The sequence below is a fragment of the Pseudoliparis swirei genome, chromosome 10, assembly GCF_029220125.1.
Source record: "Pseudoliparis swirei isolate HS2019 ecotype Mariana Trench chromosome 10, NWPU_hadal_v1, whole genome shotgun sequence".
Classification (NCBI taxonomy): domain Eukaryota; kingdom Metazoa; phylum Chordata; class Actinopteri; order Perciformes; family Liparidae; genus Pseudoliparis; species Pseudoliparis swirei.
In genome coordinates, this window is record NC_079397.1 from 3,680,918 (window position 1) to 3,702,950 (window position 22,033).

Here is a 22,033-nt window from a genome sequence, read left to right on the forward strand (position 1 = left end):
AATCTAATCAAATGGTCCCCGGATAATAACCAATCATCCCTCCAAATTGCATGCGATTCAAGAAGATTTGGACCTGTTCATGACCTTTGACCTTGAACTTTGACCCGATCGATCCCAAAATCTAATCAACTGGTCCCCGGATAATAACCAATCATCCCACCAAATTTCATGCGATTCGGTTCAATACTTTTTGAGTTTTGCGAATAACACGCATACGAATAAATAAATAAATACACGGCGATCAAAACATAACCTTCCGCATTTTCAATGCGAAGGTAATAACCTTAAATGACACGAATGAATAAGAGACAATAATTTAGATTAAAAGAAGAAACATTTATGTCTTTTCGGTTAAGGTGCGTTCACTTTAGCGTATGCCGGCTTATATTTAGAGCGTCATTCTTTTTAAAGCATATTCAATTATTTAAAACTCAGCGTAAATAAAAACATGGATAAAACACATTTCCATGACTTTTCCAAAACTTTTGGGATTACATTTTTTTTCAGGACTTTTCCAGGCCTGGAAATAATCATTTACATATTCCATGACTTTTCCACTTGGGAAAGTAAATATAGCATATATATATATATATATATATATATTTGCTCTTTTAACAGTTTTCGGCTCTGTTCTTGTCAAATTGTTCTAATTGACTACTGTACTGCACTTTGTGTCATTTTATCTGTGATAATATAAATAAACTTTCCTTACTTACTTAATATAAGTTTTTAAGCGCGAGTAAGTATTTCAAATGATGTTGTAAACAGGAGTTTAGTCGGGTGGCGTTGAAGGATATAACCGAATAATTTACGCAAATAAAGATTTTAAATGACAATCAACGCTAGACTTTGTTATTTGTTGTCCGCTAATAAATAAAAACATTCCTATTACAGCGAATACAAATGAACTAAAAGTACCGATGTGCTCCTCGAGAAGTTTAAAGATAAAAATAAGAAAGATTAAAGTGAAAACTTCATAGATGTAGCTGGCATCGGCACAAATCATCTCGTGCCGAGGACATAATTACATCTGCTTATGTACATAGTATCTGTTCACGCCAAACACCGGTCGCATGGCAGCTGACTGAGTACAGGTAGGAGACTGTGAGAGTGTGTGTGTGTGTGTGTGTGTGTAAACACACACAGCAAAACAAAAGCCCCCTGGTGAATATTCAGGCGTGTAAAGTGACAGATCGTATCAGGGCGCTCTCTGTAGCCACGCCCGTTACCACGGCGAGCGTCTTCCATCAAAGACGAGCAGAACGCTCTCATCACTCACCTGGGCAACGACGTCCGTTGTTGACAAACAAAGAACGTGTGCGATATGGAAAAACAAAACTTCGTAGACGCATTCTTTTGTGTATTTTGAGGCGTCCGCGCCAACAAGCTGATGTTTAGCAGCTGTAATGTTCGCGATGTATTTTAACTACGCTAATATTTGCTGAGTAGTACAAAAGTTCAGCTGAGGCTGATGAGAGTTTCCCAAAGAAGTGTGTCTCCATACGGGTGTACCAGGTGTGTGTGTGTGTGTGTGTGTGTGTGTGTGTGTGTGTTGAGATGCGTAGACGTCTGGCTACTTGTTACCTTCGCATTGAAAATGCGGAAGATTATGTTTTGATCGGCGAGTATTTATTTATTTGTATGCGTGTTACTCGCATAACTAAAAAAATATTAAACCGAATCGCATGAAATTTGGTGGGATTATTGGTTATTATCCGGAGACCATTTGATTAGATTTTGGGATCGATCGGGTCAAAGGTCAAGGTCATGAAAAGGTCAAAATCTTCTTGAATCGCATGCAATTTGGTGGGATGATTGGTTATTATCCGGGGACCATTTGATTAGATTTTGGGATCGATCAGGTCAAAGGTCAAGGTCATGAAAAGGTCAAAATCTTCTTTTTACCATAGCACGGTTAATTTCTATCCAATTGGCATGCAACTAATGCCAAAATGTTCATAATTCAATGCCCAATCTTGTGATATGCGAAGGTATGCGCTCTACCGAGTGCCCGTTCTAGTTTTTTATGTATTTATTCTCCTGTACTCTATGGGTGCACCGGTGGGCGGGTGGGTATGTTATCTGTTTGTATACGTCAACAAAAAGATGAAAAACAATGCAAATATCAGTTAAAGTTCATGATTACAGTGTTATGTACCTGTCGATATTTCCAAATAGACCTGAAGACGGCGCTAAATGACCAATCAAAGGATCGTTAATGTTATCAGAATTCAGCCGCAGGGGGGACATGAATGTGCGTGGTGAATATTACGGCAATCAACCTCATAGTTGTTGAAACATTTCACTAAAAACACACAAATGTTTACGCTAGAGGAAAACGGCTTAAACTTTTGAATAATCAGAATAATCACAGGCGGACATCAAACTCCACAGAAGTGATGGATCCACAAGCTCAGCCTGACTGAACTGTCCCCTGGTTTTTAAATGAACACACACACACACACACACACCAGAGTCCATACTCCTGTAACACAACAAAGGATTTCCATTAGTAATAACCTCGCTGCCGAGTGGTGACGCCAGCTGCGGGGTTTTTGATTATCATCTGAACAAACCGGTCCAATCAGCGCCTTTCATGGCCGCCAGCACTCTGACCAGAGGGCCCGGCCCCTCAGCCCTGACCTGAGGTGCGGGCGCCTATTGTCGGACCCCGCCGGCCTCACAAAAGGCGTTAGAAATTAGGCACTTGAGGGAAACTGGAGAACTCCTGGCTAAATAAAAAAAAATCAAGTGCCGTAATTGAAGGGACCGTTCCGAGTCGAGGGGGCGAGCTGGGAGATGTTCGGCTGTTTGTGTTTTCCCACGCCGTTTACTGCGTGAACAGATAATAATTTCACTCAAATTATTTTCAACCGACTGCAGGTCTCCTTCATCATGTTTAACCCTTTAGAGGATTAAAGCTGCTCCAGTGGAGGCTTAAGACGCCAGGAGACAGTAATCAACCTGAGAAGCCTTCACATGATGACCTTCACATGATGACCTTCACATGATGACCTTCACATCAATGACCTTCACATTGATGACCTTCACATGATGACCTTCACATGATGACCTTCACATGATGACCTTCACATGATGACCTTCACATGATGACCTTCACATGATGACCTTCACATGATGACCTTCACATCAATGACCTTCACATCGATGACCTTCCATTCAAAGTGGATCTAAACATCCCATGAGACGTCCACAGAGCACAGCACTCAGTGGTTAATGACCAAATGACTAACGCAAAGTAATGTGTGTCATGTCCTGCCTCCTTGAAGCTCCACCCAGGAAGTGTGTTTGCCTCTTTGAAGCTCTACCCAGGAAGTGTGTTTCCAGGTGGGATCTTGTCTGAGTTTAAGATAGGTTCAGGTTAACTCTAACCTGGGTCAGGTGATAGTTTATAGTCGAGTTTTCTTGACATAACTCACAGTCCTCGAAGTCGGAGCAGCCTTTGCTGCCATTGGGCGGCCGTGGAGCCTCATCCTGCAGTTTGGAAAGCAAGTTCAGCACCTTTGTTTTCCCCTCCTCCATCCTCCTCTCCTTCTCTTCAGTCCTGTCGTCTAGGCTCCCGGGCTCGACTCGGCCCCCCCATCGCAGATAATTGGCCTCCTCCTCCTCCTCCTCATCGGTGAGGCCCCCTTCCACTCTGCTGGAGCCTGGAGATACAATTTTAAAACACATGAAAAACAATCTCATGAAGTCCAGCGGTGTTTTTCTGCTTATTGCTCAGATTAACTTTTTAAAATAGAAACACTGTCATCACAAAGTAGGAAACACACGTATTCATGGTCGTGGAGGAGGAAGAAGCTCCTGAACCATTTCATAAACATGACATTGTTCTCCTGAAACGCCACAGTCGCTTCTCCCTTCGGTCCTTTCAGCTTCTCCCCGAAACTTTAAACAGCGACCCATTTTTGTTGTTGTCACTGACCGGCCAATCACGAGCCCCCAATGTGAAGTCCACAGAACACACTCGGAGGTGGAGACAAAGAGCGCCGTCAATGCAGACTTGAGCTTTGAGGAGGCGCTCCGATTGTCAGAGCCTCGGACTCTTTTCTTCACGCTACTTTTTGCCGTTGCTCGCGTCGAGTGTGGGTGGGGGGGGGGGGGAGACGTTTGGAGATGTTTCTATTCATTAGGAGGAGGAAGCTTGACCGGTGGAGTAGCTGACAGCAGGGGTCACACACATGTGGACCAATGGACAGGGTTCATCCACATGTGGACTAATGGACAGGGGTCACACACATGTGGACCAATGGACAGGGGTCACACACATGTGGACCAATGGACAGGGGTCACAAACATGGGGACCAATGGACAGGGTTCATCCACATGTGGACTAATGGACAGGGGTCACACACATGTGGACCAATGGACAGGGGTCACACACATGTGGACCAATGGACAGGGGTCACACACATGTGGACCAATGGACAGGGGTCACACACATGTGGACTAATGGACAGGGGTCACACACATGTGGACCAATGGACAGGGTTCATCCACATGTGGACTAATGGACAGGGGTCACACACATGTGGACCAATGGACAGGGGTCACACACATGTGGACCAATGGACAGGGGTCACACACATGGGGACCAATGGACAGGGGTCATACACATGACCAATGGACAGGGGTCACACACATGTGGACCAATGGACAGGGGTCACACATATGGGGACCAATGGACAGGGTTCATACACATGTCGACCAATGGACAGGGGTCACACACATGTCGACCAATGGGCTTCTAGGACTTTAAAACCGAATTTCCATGTCCAAACATTTTGTGAAATCTCGGTGTAAACATGAAAAAGTGAGAAAAAGTCGTATTTAAACTAACAAAGAGAATTCCAAAGCATACAGTAAAAACCTTAAAAGACTCAAATGAATGAGACAATAGTTTAGATTTTTTTTTAAAACACTTATGTAAATTCAAATAAAATGTTAAAAAACGTTTTGAGCGTCTCTTTAAAAAAAAAAAACATCTTAATTATTTCCTCCTCAGCTTAAATGAACATGTGAATAAAACACATTTCCATGACTTTTAAAACACTTTTTAGGATTTAATTTCCCCATTTTTTAATCCCATGACTTTTCCAGGTTTTCCCTGTGACAGGCGGCAGATTCATGGCGCCGTCCCCCCGGAGCGAGGATCCATTTGTCCCGCGGTGAGGTCAGCGGCTCAGATTGATGGAGCCGCGTCTCGGTGGACGGGCCGTCATCCGCCACGCTGAACACACTCACACAATCACACGCTCGCCGCTCGCCGCCGCCACGTCCCGCCGGAGGCTCAATGTCACCAGAGGCAGACGGCGGCGGCGGCGGCGGGAGAAATGTGTTCGTCTCCGGAGCGCAGAATTCATCATTTCTCGCGTTCACGATGCAACATCGAACATGGCGAAGCTCCAGTGACGTTGAGATGAATGAGTTTAACTTTTCCTTCAATGCTTCAAACACGACATCCAAATAAATCTGTGTTTATTTTTCTTTTAGATTCATTTGTTGTTTAATGTTTACAATTAAAACGATTAATTGTTTAATCGATAAAATATTAGAATATATATAGTATAACATGCTCCTCATAGGAGAATAAACTATCGCATGTATTCAATGTTTACTAAACGGTGTATTTTACAGGTATATAATAATAATATTATATAACTAACGTTAAATGACATGATTACGTGAAGCTTTTTGCAGTAATTTTTTTTTTCTTCCATTAGTTTGCTCACTAAAGTTGTACAACAAGTTATTTGCTACTGAAAGTAACATTACATAACTTTATAACTTCAATTAAGTATTACGCTTGTATCTTTCACCTTGGTGTTAGTGGTGGAGGTGACATACTGAATTAAATATACCTTATTTATCAATTCTAAGAGTGATAAAACAATACACTGCGCAATATTATACGGTGAACATCTTGTGTGTATCACGTAGCATCGTCTCTGCATGTGTTTGGGTTTTGGCTGCTCAGGGCCACCGTACCACGGCGAGCTCGTATCAAACCGCTTGTTTTGTCGCATCAAAAGAATCAAAATCAAGAGATATTAATTTTCCTGAGATAGAAAAAAAAGAAAGCAACAAAACTTCCTAAATCTTTCCCCAAAGTAAAGAATTAGTTGATAATTAATTTCCTGACGATGACATCATCAACGGCCCTTCGTGTACACTCTAACTACAATTATTCAGGATTTGGTTTCCTCCTCTCCTAACCTCCAACACGGCCTAATCCATGAATGCACAGCAGTGATTACTGGTGAGTCCAGGCTGGAAACAAGAGCCCATCTTAAAAACACACACACACAAACACACACACACAGCACGTTACCATGACAACCGCAGCATCTGAACACAGCAGATAGCTGGATTTGGGCTACAGAGTCAAATCCCCTCCCGAGTTCATCAGGAGAGAAAAAGGGGCGCCGGAGACAATAAAACACACACGCCGCCCAACACACACACACACACACACACAGCCTGCCCTTCACCAGGCGCAGGCAAGAAGGTTGGACTTGTATCTCTTTCTTTGCGTGTTTGAGAAAGGGATGAGCATGAGGCCATTCACTGATGCCACCCAGAGCTTTCTCTCCTCTATCTGCAGAGAGAAAGGCAGAATAGGAAGAAGAAAGAGAAGAAAAAGGAAAATCCTCCCCAATTTATTATTCATGGGAGAGGGGATTTTCCTTTCAGGGCTCCTTTAACGAAGCTTTCCCGACACGTCAGCCTCTCTATCAGTCCTGACAAGTGCCAATCAAAGGGCTCGAGTCCGGCTTGCTTTCCCTTCGGGAAGCGCCGCAGGATTTGTGAGACAATGGCGACACGGCTACACTGGCAGTGTGTGGTCCTCCGGGGGGGAAACGATCCTCGCTTTAGTACACGACTAATCTCTGCCTCGCACCATCTCTGTCCTTCGGGGGGCTAATCTGTCCCGTCGCTTCCTCAGCTTTTCCTGGAACAATCCGCCGGGGTCAGTTCAGATTAGCGCTCTTTTGTGGCCGCACATCGCCACGTCGACGAGGGCCGCTGACGTCTTTAGCAGCAGCTGAATGTTAAACTGTCGGAGTGACCGGGGCCACGGCCATGAAACAGTTATGAGGGCAGGGATTATTCTACCTATGAATTTTCTGATGAGCAGAAACGGACAAAAGGTCTTCACCTCTCTGGGGAGTGGCAGCGCCACTTTAATCTCAGGACTGGTCGACGGGCATCAGACCACCGGCTCATGGGGTAAAGGAAAATTGTCATTTCTTTTTTTGTAAGACCGTCGCATAAAGTCTTGATATAGCTCTCAAAAAAAGTGATTTTGACTCACGAAGTTATGCAGGTGCATTATGGGAAATGTCGGATATAGTGGATTTGGAACTAAAAGTCCAGATATCTTTGAGTCTGCTCTTTCCACGAGTTACCTTTTAACCGTTTGTGTGAATAATGATGGTGACACCTTCAAAAAGTACAAATGTACTTTGTTATGTAGCTCAGTGGGGTAAGGGGGTCATCCTACAACCCCAAGGTTGCCGGTTTGATCCCCGCTCTCCCCATTAGTTGCAAGTCGAAGTGTCCTTGAGCAAGGCACTGAACCCCCAGTTGCTCCCAGTGCTTGTCACTGCAGCCCACTGCTCCTTAACAACTAAGGATGGGATAAATGCAGAGAACACATTGTGTTGCATGTGGACCTGTATACTCTGTGCAATGACAATAGATTGAATCCAATCCAATGTACCTGTCAATGTTTCCAAATAAAATAAAATACATTAAAAAAAAGCTGAACTCGGCTGCTTATGAGTTTAGTTGCAGGCCAGAACATCAAAAGCAGCTTAGAGACCCCAACAAGGGTTAGGGTTAGGGTGGAGATGAATGTGTTGTTGGATTGGAAATGAAACCTTTTTGGTTATATATACACTACCGTTCAAAAGTTTGGGGTCATCCAGACAATTTCGTGTCTTCCATGAAAACTCACTTTTATTTATCAAATGAATTGAAAATTGAATATAAAATATAGTCAAGACATTGACAAGGTTAGAAATAATGATTAATATTTGAAGTATTAATTTTGTTCTTCAAACTTCAAGCTCAAAGGAAGGCCAGTTATAGCTTATATCACCAGCATAACTGTTTTCAGCTGTGCTAGCATAATTGCACAAGGGTTTTCTAATCAGATATTAGTCTTCTAAGGCGATTATCAAACACAATGTACCATTAGAACACTGGAGTGATCGTTGATGGAAATGGGCCTCTATACACCTCTGGAGATATTTCATTAGAAACCAGACGTTTCCACCTAGAATAGTCATTTACCACATTAACAATGTATAGAGTGTATTTTTGATTAATGTTATCTTTATTGAAAAAACAGTGCTTTTCTTTGAAAAATAAAGACATTTCTAAGTGACCCCAAACTTTTGAACGGTAGTGTGTATACAGGAATGTCTCAGAAAATTAGAATATTGTGATGAAGTTCTTTATTTTCTGTAATGCAATTAAAAAAACAAAAATGTCATGCATTCTGGATTCATTACAAATCAACTGAAATATTGCAAGCCTTTTATTCTTTTAATATTGCTGATTATGGCTTACAGCTTAAGAAAACTCAAATATCCTATCTCTAGATTAATAAAAGTGTATATTCTATTCTAAATATTAGAATATCATGAAAAAGTATACTAGTAGGGTATTAAACAAATCACTTGAATTGTCTAATTAACTCGAAACACCTGCAAGGGTTTCCTGAGCCTTGACAAACACTCAGCTGTTATAAATCTTTTTTTTTACTTGGTCTGAGGAAATATTAAAATTTTATGAGATAGGATTTTAGAGTTTTCTTAAGCTGTAAGCCATAATCAGCAATATTTAAAAAAATAAAAGGCTTGCAATATTTCAGTTGATTTGTAATGAATCCAGAATGCATGACATTTTTGTTTTTTTAATTGCATTACAGAAAATAAAGAACTTTATCACAATATTCTAATTTTCTGAGACAGTCCTGTATATATATGATAGTTTTTATTTTCAACTTATTTTGCCTCAATCTAAATGTTAATCAGCGGTCGGCCATGTGAACTAATCAACTTTCCCCCCCGTCTCGTCCACACGGAGCCGTCATGGGGTCCCTCCCTCCATTACTCTGGAGCCCCATTCAGAGGGTTTAATGGCTCGCACCTCCAGGGAAACCAAATCTCACCTATTCACACAAAGGCACACCACACACTGAGCATCTTTTTTTAGAGACGGCGTGACCTCAGGCGTGACCCCCTCCACGCCCTGCTGATGACCCCCCCCCCCCCCCACACACACAGAGTGTGACCATGCCTTTGGCCTCCAAATAAAAAGGTCAAAGCACACAAGCCGTCCCCGAGATCCTCCGGGTGACGTCTTCCTTCGTTCGTCCCGTTTGCCTGATTCTTACCGGGGAGTCGCACACTGGAAGCTTTTGTCGCTTTGAGAGGGAGAAGAAAAAAAAGGCGTTTTAACGCCGAAGGCTATTTTTTTCAGACATCGTACGCGATGACAATGGATGTACATTGTATAGCTTTAACAAGCTAATAAATCAAACCTTCTTTGAAGAAACAGAAGACTGTTAAACTGTATACGACTCGTTCCTCGCTCCAGGGATGACGAGGAACATGTCGCCCAGTGTCAGGGTGGAGGTGCATCCCGGGGCCCCAGACCAGGGCCTCTCCACCTTTATCTGAGTGGTGCACCGCCTGTGAAATGCTGCTTTCAGCCTCGTACCCCACGACCAGTGCAAAGCGTGATTGTGTGCTCTCTACGTTCTTATTTGCTTTTATCGTTTGTTTTTATTGTAATTTTAGTTATTTTTATTGCATAGCTTTTAGGATATTTCAACTACGTGTTGTAAAGTGTCTTTGAGTATTTTGAAAAGCGCTATAGAAATGTATTATTATTATTATTAAAGCATTTTTGGGTTGAAAAAAAGATGCAACACGCAGCATTTTGCATATAATATACAATATATACAATTCAGTTTATGAATTTACAGTCATATTTGATTGAATATTTATTAAATAACTATTTTTAAAGGCTTTTTTTAATGGATGCTCATTACCTTCGCATTGAAAATGCGGAGGGTTATGTTTTGATCGCCGTGTATTTATTTATTTATTTATTCATTTATTTGTATGCGTGTTATTCGCAAAACAAAAAAAGTTTTAAACCGAATCGCATGAAATTTGGTGGGATGATTGGTTATTATCCGGGGACCATTTGATTAGATTTTGGGATCAATCGGGTCAAAGGTCAAGGTCATGGAAAGGTCAAAATCTTCTTTTTACCATAGCACGGTCAATGTTTATCCAATTGGCATGCAACTAATGCCAACATGTTCATAACTCAATGCCCAATCTTGTGATATGCGAAGGTATGCGCTCTACCGAGTGCCCATTCTAGTTTTAAATATATTTAAAACATATCTCACGTACCCCCTAGAGGGCCTTCACGTACCCCCAGGGGTCCACGCACCACCATTTGAGAACCACTGCCCTAAATCAGTCGTTAGTCCACCAGTGAGTTTCCCTTTCCGTTATAAAAGAGCTTCTGCACCTCCAGAGACACCGTGCCAAGTGGCGTATCAGCTTGACGCCCCGTTAGCCAATTAAAAAAGGGCTTGAGAGAACCATGTTCGAGACGGATGGGAGCGTGAAAGCAGAGATGGGGAACAGAGCTGTTGCCCAATCGCCTGGATTTAAAAATAAAAAGCTAGCAGCAAATTGGGGAGCCAATGGGGAGGCCCTCAAACCGACCGGCACACAGCGGGGAAGCTGAAGACCGGCCTCGATCGGCACCCGGCGCGCACCGGTCGATGCATCCAGAGCTCCGCCGGCCATGTTGCATAAGGAAGACGCGTGGCGGCCGCCTTCGGCCTCGACGGCGAGCGGCGGCCCGCAGACGTATCAATCACCGACGTGACGGAGGCAGCCTGGAGGAACGCCGAACGCCACGGACCATTAGCCCGACGGAACGACGACTGACACGAGAGGACGGAGAGGAAACGAACCGCCCGACAGATGTGGTCGGGCGGGGCTCTCCAAGTCGAACGCGTCCCTCATGAATGCACACGAGCCGGCCGCACAGGTGAAGGTGATACGGAGCGCCAGCTGGCCCCCTCGCGAGGATTAAGCGGGCTTAAGTGTACCGGAGGCGAGGGAACGCCAAACACAGCGCCGACAGCGAGGAGACAATGGCCGCTCGTAAACCAGAGCCGACAGGGGGGCCGGGGGGCCGGGGGGCTTTCACCGGATCAGACGCTAATGGTGAAGACGGGCTCTTGTATTGATTAACTGTTGTTGTGAGAGGCTCTGAAGAGAGAGCGACCCGTTTTAAACTATGGCGACACACACACACACACACACACATGCACACACACACACACACAGAGAGAAGAAGAGTAACGAGTCTTATTCTGGGTCGTTTGAGGGATGCAGTACCGTGGTCGGACCGGCAGGGGGACAGGGCGGATCTGAGCATGTGCAGAGACGGACTCGGGTCGATGATCCACGAAGACGGAGACCCAGAACCTCCATCGGACTCATCCTGCAGGGAGACACAGGACAGGGTGGACAAACCCGGCCGGTCGCAGATTTATTTTCTGTGTGGATAACTTTAAAAAATATATATAATTCCTAATCCTATTTGCACAGCTCTGATTGACGGTGTCTGAGATCAGGTGTGTGTGTGTGTGTGTGTGTGTGTGTGTGTGTGTGTGTGTGTGTGTGTGTGTGTGTGTGTGTGTGTGTGTGTGTCCGACTATCTCTCGGCTGGGAGGAGGGACTTCGAGTCTTGCCTGGTAACATCACCGTGACGACGAGACTGGACGGTATCAACCTTCGAAGACTTTTTTTTTTCTCAAACTGTCAAACGATTAAAGTTTCAACGTCGCAGATTATTGTCAGGAGCGTGAAAAGAAAGCGGCCTCCTCTCCTTCGTCCAAATAAACCTCCACTGTTTCATCACCTTCTCATCTTCCTCAACGCTCCGGTGGGGGTTCTTGCGTCGGTGAGGCGCATTATGCAAACGCTCCGTATGAATCCGGCTCGTCTTTGTGGTTTGGGGTAATTGCGGGGGGGCTTATGGGGCTCATTCATGCTTTTCAGGGGCCCCGCTTCTCATTCGTCATAAAGGGGGGGGGGGGGGATTAATCGCAGATCACGTGGAGCACCTGCGTCCATTCCGCTGCAGCCCAACGTGCGCAGGTCCCTCCCCCTCCCACCCCCTCCCCCTCAACCCCTGTCTGATCCTAGCGGTGGTGCATCCTCTGAAAGAATCCCACCGTGTCGGTTGTTTAGCCAAGTGCCCCCCCCCCAGACCCCTACGCCTGCGCCTGTACAGTCGGGCCTCCCCCTCCTCCTGCAGCCCGTGACTGATTAACCACGCACCTGCTGCACGCCGCGTGCCCTCTGTTATATTGTGTCTCAATTATCAACAACAATTCGGGCGCCGCTGACTGGGCTGACGGTTATAAATGCACCCAGTTCAAGTCTGTAAGAAGGGGGGGGGGCCGGTGTCGGCTGGTGACTGCGCCAGGTTTTTTGGGGGGGTTATTGTCCGATAGGAGTTGAATGTCGAAAGGTCTAGTGTTTGCTTTCTGGAGGAACATGTGATGGATTGACGGAGGAGGGGGGGGGGGGTAGGAGAGTGAAAGGCGGCGTGCACAAAGGGGGCGGCGGCACTCACCGACTTGTCTCCATGAGCTTTCCCTGCAGAGTCACACTTTCCAGAGCCGGCTGTGAGGGGCCTCGAGCCACCTGACGGAAACCACACGGGACACGGCGTCGGAGAGGAGAGGAAGCGGCAGAGTGTTTGCAGCGCGCGCCCCGTGTGTACATAAGCGGCGGCCCCCGGCGCACACTTACCCGCACTCGCCTTTTGTGCCCGAGTGTGTGTGCACAGATATGAGTAATTTCGTGCATTAGTTCCAATTATGTCTCTTAACCTCTGAGCAAATAATGGCATCAGAATAGAGCGACACAAACCCTCTGGGGAGCACCTGTCCGCGGGAGCGTGCCAGGTGCGAACATTGTTCTGGAGACACAGAGAGAGGAAAGACGAGCTTCTCTCTTGTTGTCGACATCGGTGGAACAGAAAGAAGACAAACACAAAGCACCACGGCGGTCGTGTTTAAGTTGCAAACACGAATATTTTCTCGCTTGCATCGGGGGATGTATACGCCGCCGTGCCGATAGGTTTGGTTTTATTATTCCAGGTTTTCTGTTATTTCTGATTTCAGCTTCTCTGAAAACAACGGGGCTCAGTGGAATTTCAAAGGATTTCTGCAAAATCAGATTCTTCAGGAGAAAGCGGTGCCGGTGTCCGTGAACCGGATTAGTTTGCCATGACACACCTGGCCAGCAATCGCAACAACTGTATAAGGCCCGCCCCTTTTCGCTCTGTGCTCCAATAACAGTTGAGCGAGCTCGGAACCGGGCAGAACCTCGGCCAACCTTCCCCTCTCCTGTACGTGGATACCGTCGGTTCAGAGGTGAGATGACTGTCAGTCCTCATGGACGCAGAACAACGTCTGTACTCACATTTCAAAGTTACCGGTTGTTCTCAAAACACCAGCTAACTAGAACGCATACCTTCGCATATCACAAGATTGGGCATTGAATTATGAACATGTTGGCATTAGTTGCATGCCAATTGGATAAAAATGGACCGCGCTATGGTAAAAAGAAGATTTTGACCTTTTCATGACCTTGACCTTTGACCCGATCGATCCCAAAATCTAATCAAATGGTCCTCGGATAATAACCAATCATCCCACCAAATTTCATGCGATTCGGTTTAATACTTTTTGAGTTATGCGAGTAACACGCATACAAATAAATACATAAATAAATACACGGCGATCAAAACATAACCTTCCGCATTTTCAATGCGAAGGTAACAAGCTGATGTGTAGCGAACAGTAAATCAAGAGACGCCGGCCTAATGTCTTTCTTACTTCTGCACTGCACACCTGGCCAGCAAACGCAAAAAACGCTATAAGTCCCGCCCCTTTTCACTCTGTGCTCCAATCAAAAGACGCCGGCCTAATGTTGGCTCACCGGCGTCGGTCGTGTACGCTTCCTCCTTAATTTTTGTGGAGGCAGCAACAACCAACACTCAGAGCGTTACTATCGCAACAAACAACTATGTGCTTAGTGACGATATATCAAGGTATATATATATATATACTATTCCTTCCAGGGAAAGGCTCCCCCACCCATGACCTGACTACCACCTTCAACAGCTCTGTGTTGGCCCCTACCCTGACTGCCAGGAACCTCGGGGTGACACTCGACAGTCAACTCTCCCTGACGGCCAACATCACTGCGACAGCGCGTTCCTGTAGGTACATGCTGCACAACATCAGGAGAACACGGCCTCTTCTTACTCAGAAGGCGGCACAGGTTCTGATCCAGGCTCTGGTCATTTCACGCCTTGACTACTGCAACTCCCTCCTGGCTGGTCTACCTGCTAAGGCCATCCGACCTCTGCAGCTCATCCAGAATGCAGCAGCTCGACTGGTCTTCAGCCTCCCGAAATTCACCCACACCACTCCGCTCCTCCGCTCTCTCCACTGGTTACCGTGGCTGCAGCATCCGCTTCAAAACACTGGTTCTGGCGTACCGTGCTCTGAGCGGATCGGGCCCCGTCTACATCCGGGATATGGTCACACCGTACACCCCGGCACGTTCGCTCCGCTCGGCAACAGCCAACCGACTTGTGACTCCTGCACCTCGAGCTCATCACTCTACATCCAGACCTTATAGCTGTCCTGCTCCTCAGTGGTGGAACGAGCTCCCCACTGACATCAGGACAGCAGAAAGTCTCTACATCTTCCGTCGGAGACTGAAAACACACCTTTTCCGACTATATCTGGATTAAAACACAGATTAGCACTTCAGTGGCACTTAAATAGCACTTACTAATGGTACTTTTGTAGTTCGACTATGTTGAGGAAATGTTACTTCCTGTATTCTTGTTGTTCTTAGTTTGTACTCTAGGTTGAAATGCACTTATTGTAAGTCGCTTTGGATAAAAGCGTCTGCTAAATGACATGTAATGTAATGTAATATATAATATATATATATATATATATATATATATATATCGGGGTGAACATCGTCGCTGTATTCCTGTGTGTGTCTCACACTGGCTTTAAGGGATGTGACCGAGCCATCAGAAGTGTGTGTAGGCCTCAACTTGTCAGATGGTCCAACAGCATATGCACACACACACACACACACACACACACACACACACACACACCTTCCTGTCATAGTGGGATAGAGGCACACCGTCTGAACGCCGTACATCTCAATACCTGGACAAATGAACCCGACCTCTCTGACGTTAAGTGGGAGATGTGCTTTTCATAATTTGCTTGAACTGAACCTTGAAACGTCTGCGATGTTTATCTCGCCCCCCGATGCGTTATCAGACTATAAACAACGGGCCGTCTGCACACGCCCTCTCCTCCATTGTTGCGCTCGCTTCTAAGTGTCTCCGGCTATCTCAGTCGGACTTTCCCAGGTTAATGATCCACTCCAGCGGTTTGATCTTTATTAATACGGCACGACCCGATATCCCTGTAAACCTTTTCCTCTCGGAGCGGCCACGCCTTTTCAGCTGGGGGGGGAGGGGGGGGGGCGGTTAAGCGGCGCTTGCAGCGGCACGCCTGGGAGCCGATGAGAGGCGGCGCTCACGCTCAAGGCCGGCCGCGGACGGAGAGAACACGCCTCTGGGCAACCGGTGGGCTTTTCCCGCTGTTTGCACACACACACACACACACGCACACACGCACACACGCACACACGCACACACCTGTTGACAGCTCCCTGTTATTAAAAGTGACGGTTTTTGCTTATCAGACAATCTCATTCAAACTGTCAGAAATATTCGGTGGGAGCGGGAGGCGTCGACCGAGCGAGCTGAGATTCATCGTCACGCTTCACAAACACACGCTCACAATAAACAACAACAACAACAAGCAGCGGTTTCACATGAGCCACAAATCAGAGACTTTTGACGGAATCAAGACGTTTTCAAAAGTCAGAAAGGAAAGTGTCGCCTCTCCTGGAGCCTGAACTTCCTCTTTCTCGACTGCTGCTCGTATCACGAGGTTAATCCTGGTCTTAATCTGTGTGTATGTGGCTTCATCACTTCCTCTCAATGTTTATTTAATCTTCAGCAAACACTTTCTTCGACTGAGGATATGGATATCGGTTCTATTCAATTCAATTCAGTTTATTTGTAGAGCCCATTTTTACAAATTACAAATTTGTCTCAGAGTGCTTTACAATCTGAGGAAGTTTTATTCTTACAGCTGTTAAACGTGTTTTATGTTTATTTTGACAAATTATATTAGTTTTGAGTTCAAAGCAGTTTAAATTAGGTTTCCAACCAATTATTACGCATGAAATTGTGGCTTTTAGTGCTTTCTTTTATTTATTACCTTCGCATTGAAAATGCGGAAGGGAATGTTTTGATCGCCGTGTATTTATTTATTTATTTATTTGTATGCGTGTTCCTCGCATAACAAAAAAAGTTTAAAACCGAATCGCATGAAATTTGGTGGGATGATTGGTTATTCTCCAGGGACCATTTGATTAGATTTTGGGATCAATCGGGTCAAAGGTCAAGGTCATGGAAAGGTCAATATCTTCTTTTTACCATAGCACGGTCAATTTTTATCCAATCGGCATGCAACTAATGCCAACATGTTCATAATTCAATGCCCAGTCTTGTGATATGCGAAGGTATGCGCTCTACCGAGCGCCCGTTCTAGTTTCACTGTGTTTTGGTGGATTTTAAAGCTAGATTTTATTCTTTATCGACATTTAAACATGATTACTGCTCTATAGATACATCAATGTGTACCTTCTGGAGCATACCGCATCCTGAGATCAGACCAGTCCTCCGTCGGCGAGAAGAGATCCTCTTCCGGACCGTAGAGCCCCGGCAGGGTCTCGGGCTGCGGTCGGTCCAGGAGGAGCAGCCGGACCCGGGACAGCGAGCCCAGATTCCCGGAGTCGCAGCCCACCGTCAGCGCCGCCAGGCCGGGAGACAGCTCTGAGGAGGGGAGACGACAACGTCTGAAACACCAGGAAATAATAATGACGGAGAACAACGAGGATATCTGAACGGACCGCGAGACATCCGGTCCTCCTGCTGGGGGAGACGAGGCCTTCCAGAGCCACATGACATATATAGTGGATAGAGTAGATAGTAGAAATAGTAGATAGAAGATATAGTTTTTAGTGGATATAGTGGATATAGTAGATAGTATATATAGTAGATATAGTGGATATAGTGGATATAGTAGATATAGTGGATATAGTGGATATAGTAGATATATAGTAGATATAGTGGATATAGTAGATAGTAGATATAGTGGATATAGTGGATATAGTAGATAGTATATATAGTAGATATAGTGGATATAGTAGATAGTATATATCGTTTTTAGTGGATATAGTACATAGTGGATATAGTACATAGTATATATAGTAGATATAGTAGATAGTAGATATAGTTTTTAGTGGATATAGTGGATATAGTAGATAGTATATATAGTAGATATAGTGGATATAGTGGATATAGTAGATAGTATATATAGTAGATATAGTGGATATAGTAGATAGTATATATAGTAGATATAATGGATATAGTAGATAGTATATATAGTTTTTAGTGGATATAGTGGATATAGAGTAGATAGTATATATAGTAGATATAGTGGATATAGTAGATAGTATATATAGTAGATATAATGGATATAGTAGATAGTATATATAGTTTTTAGTGGATATAGTGGATATAGTACATAGTGGATATAGTACATAGTATATATAGTAGATATAGTGGATATAGTAGATAGTAGATAGTAGATATAGTTGTTAGTGGATATAGTGGATATAGTAGATAGTAGATAGTAGATATAGTTGTTAGTGGATATAGTGGATAGTATATATAGTAGATACAGTGGATATAGTAGATAGTAGATTTAGTTTTTAGTGGATATAGTGGATATAGTAGATAGTATATATCGTAGATATAGTGGATATAGTAGATAGTATATATAGTAGATATAGTGGATATAGTAGATAGTATATATCGTAGATATAGTGGATATAGTGGATTTGGTGCCAGTTGGATGCACCAGAAAGCATCCCATGCTGGCTCCTTCTCTCTTTCCTTGTCCTCTGATCTAACTCCCCGTGTCAACGCTCCTTCCACCCACCAGAGGAAACTCATTTATTACTAAATACAAATGGCACTTGCAGTTCTCCCCCCCGGGAGGGAACATGAAAGAGAGCATCCCAAGTGTCATGGCAGAACCACAAACGGAGGACCACCACCGTGTGAGGGATTCAGCCACAAACGTCTCTCCACATGTTGTCGAGATGTTTCCGTTCGGACTGGGAGAAACGACGTGGTTACCAACGGCGGAAACACGAGTTGTACCTCGTGAGCGTGTTTACAATCGCTTCAACTCCTCAGAGATAAGAACACAGAAACCCCCCAAAAAACTCCCTCCCTCCCTCCCTCCCTCCCTCCCCCCGGGCTCCGAGGTTCTCACCGTCACACCCAATTAAAAGCGGCTCGGTGGCGGCGTGGCTCGCTGCCCATGCAAATCCACCGGCCCACGCCGGGAGTGGAGCTGCCACTCCACGCCGAGGGGATTCCACACAGGTACCTCACACACACACACACACACACACCCTGTCAGTGTTTACAGTTGGGAGGCCTCACACACGTGTCTGCGTGGGAACGCGATCCCTCAGGTTGACGAGTCGAGGAGTCGTTGAGAGGAAACCCCGGGGATGACCGAGTCACTCAATGTGGCGGGACGTTATTATTATTATTAGACCCATCGTCAGCCTGAAGGTCGCCGCCGGATCGAAGGACACTCGGCAAACACAGCGGCAGATAACACAGGAGTCGTCTCGTGAGTGAGGCGTCAGACGCCCCCCCACCGGAGGGAGGAAGACCACAGACACACTTTGAGTAAACACCTCATGACAGAAGGAGATCCTGACCGCTTGTTACTCCCTAATCTGACCAGATTAGAGCCATGTTCTCCAGAGCCCTCATATCAAGACACGCCCATCAGATAAAGGATGAATCCTCTCGGCGCTTCATGTTTACCCATTCCTACGTGGCTTCACGTCCTTCCATTGTGACAATCTGTGACTTCTTCTCAAATTGTCCAAACTCAAATCTTTCAGATCTCTGGATGCTGAAAATCTTTTGGAAATCAGATGTTGAATATTTTCCTTTTCAAAGCTTTCGGGCCGCAGATGAAAAATTATTTAGTTCCATTATCGTCGTGACGCATTATCGAGATGGAACGTTCTTCTCGTTTCAGTGCGTGATCGAGGCTGATCACGCAAATCTCTGTCCGTCCAATCAGAATCCAGCTCGGCGGAGCTTTGAATCTGCCACCTTCTTTACAAATGTAGACGGAGCTTCATGATGGAAATCAGTCTGGAAGCATCAGCTCACAGTTTGGCTTGAGCCCCCCGAGTTCATTTTTATCAAGCCGCGGTCGCCACGGCAACGGACGCCCTGATCCCCCCCCCCCCCCCCACACATCCAAGGGGCAAAGGTCGCCGGGGGTCAGATGGAGGTTCGGGTCAAGCAGGCAGGTTAAACACCTTGTCGGGGATTAGGAAGTCTTCACTGGCTCATGTCTCTCTCAGCAGCTCACCACACACACACACACATTTACTGCTTTTGTTGGGCAACATTTGCTGCCGACACAAAGACCCGACAGTGAGCGCTCAGATAAGCCCCTCCCCCTTCTGTACCAGGGGCCACCGCGTCTAATTGAAACGTCACCGGGAGCCACGAAGAGATGGAAACAAACGGTTAGCAGCAGTTATAACGTCCAATCCCATAATTATGGATTATTGTCAGACTACAGCCGACGTCTGTGACGTAAAGCTCTTAAAGCGCCGCAGGAAGGGGCCGGTTCCCTCGACTCAAAGTCACCGGGCCGGTGGTTCCATGCCTGAAGTGAGGTCCCTGGGTTCAGCCAGACGTCAGAGGGTTAAAGGTTCCGTTCCTGTGAAGCTTGGAGCTTTTACGCGTCTTTAGAGGTCGCTGCTCACCGGGAGACGGCCTGTGTCGCCTCGTCGTGTTTAAACTCGCCTCCCTCAAACTCCGGAGGAAAGAGACGCAGAATCAAGACAAGCCGGCCGCTTCGTGGCGGGGACGGGAGGTCACGTGACCGGGAGGTCATGTGACCGGGGTGGAGTTCCTTTACGGTCCAAGAGGAGCCTTTTGAATTCTGCAGATTGCACTCATGACCAAAGTGGTGTTTCACTGTTGTGAAGCGCCTGTTAGGTTGTAATAGTTTATTTTGATTCTGTAGTCTTGAGCTTTAATTTAGAAAGATATTAAAATGGGAAATAATAGGGAGAATATTGATATTGTTATGAATGTGTTATGAAGCATAGGGGGACTGTTTACTCTATGCAAATGTAAATGGAAAGAATTAATGTATGTTCATGAGAGTGAATGTATGTTTAGTATTTCAGATTGTCGAAGCCGGTTGAAGCCCTTTTATTGTGAAAATACTTGTTTAGCGACTTGACCGGAAGTGACGTTTTGACCCGGGGGTTGTGACCTTTGACCTCTCCATTTCGATAGCGGGACTTCTATCCAACAGGAAGGTGTTAGAGGCTGAACTACCCTTGAGAGGAGCTGATTGGCTGATTTTGCGACTAATACTCTGAACTGGGGAAAAGTCGTTCTCTTTGTCTTGACCCGTGTCCTTCAATCTGGATCACCACGGAACCACGATCCTGAGCCTCGATTGTTTGTTTACACTTCTTGCCATTAAATATTGTTAAACTTAATTCACGCCATCCGGAGCCTGATGTCCATCGTCTGCCAAGGGCCCCGTTCCAGTTCCTCTTATACGCCTCTCGATGAAGACAGTCAATAAATATCATAAACGTGTGTTGTTATTTTCTGAAACACAGGTTTTCTCTTTGTAAATTGAGTTTTGGACAAAACAACTTTGAAACTGCGGGACATTTTCACCATTTAGTGACGTTTCATCTAAAACATAATTGATCAAATAATGGAGAACAGCGGTCGAGTCTCTGAGTGTCTCAGGTCTCATGAACCTCCTCACGGCGTGAGCCAATGAGGACGAAACAAGACAACGAGTGAAAGCTTCAAATTGTAGTGTGTGTATGTGTGTGTGTGTGTGTGTGTGTGTGTACCTCTGTCGGGTGAAGGGCAGCCCGATGAGTCTGACAGCCGGCCCCCGGACGGACAGGAAGTGGACCGCGGGGCGATGGCCTCCAGCTCGTCAAACACGTGGGACTGAGAGCAGCTGAGCTCCGAGTAGCGCGACGCCGCGGAGACACAGCGGCCTGGAGGAGGAGGAGGAGGAGGAGGAGGAGGAGGAGGAGGAGGAGGAGGACATGTCACTGTCGAGATGCAGATTCATGAGGGAATAACAGGAAGCAGATAAAAGGTGTATGAATATCTTCATTTGGGATGATGACTAGCTTTATTTCCCGAGATTAGTAGATGTCATTGTTTCAAGGGAAGAGACATACATTTTTTTTAAAGTGATGTATTCAAGATATATTTAATCCAGAACTGAGAAAAAAACCAAGGAAGTTGGATTTTTTTGGAGGGAATAATGCAAAAGAGTTGAACTTTTGGGGAAATGCTCTCGGCAGAGGAGAAGATTCTATTCTATTGATTCTAATTGTTACCTTCGCATTGAAAATGCCGGAAGGTTATGTTTTGATCGCCGTGTATTTATTTATTTATTTGTATGCGTGTTATTCGCAAAACTCAAAAAGTATTGAACCGAATCGCATGCAATTTGGTGGGATGATTGTTTATTATCCGGGGACCAGTTGATTAGATTTTGGGATCGATCGGGTCCAAGGTCAAGGTCAAAGGTCATGAACAGGTTAAAATCTTTCGCAGAACTCAAAAAGTATTGAACCGAATCGCATGAAATTTGGTGGGATGATTGTTT

General features: G+C 45.4%; 1 protein-coding gene across 3 annotated transcripts in view; it reads right to left on the reverse strand.

Moving 5' to 3' along the window:
- LOC130200744 (serine/arginine repetitive matrix protein 1) overlaps positions 1-22,033 on the reverse strand; it is a 67,243-nt gene that overhangs the window by 24,222 nt on the left and 20,988 nt on the right. For 2 of the 3 annotated variants that reach the window (XM_056425251.1, XM_056425253.1), the window contains exons 6-10: positions 21,258-21,410; positions 16,900-17,091; positions 12,709-12,779; positions 11,463-11,568; positions 3,441-3,668 (exon numbers count right to left, since the gene is read on the reverse strand). In XM_056425251.1, coding sequence (XP_056281226.1) covers positions 3,441-3,668; positions 11,463-11,568; positions 12,709-12,779; positions 16,900-17,091; positions 21,258-21,410 — 750 coding nt within the window. The remainder of the gene's footprint in view (positions 1-3,440; positions 3,669-11,462; positions 11,569-12,708; positions 12,780-16,899; positions 17,092-21,257; positions 21,411-22,033) is intronic. The other variant, XM_056425252.1, reaches the window with a different exon arrangement.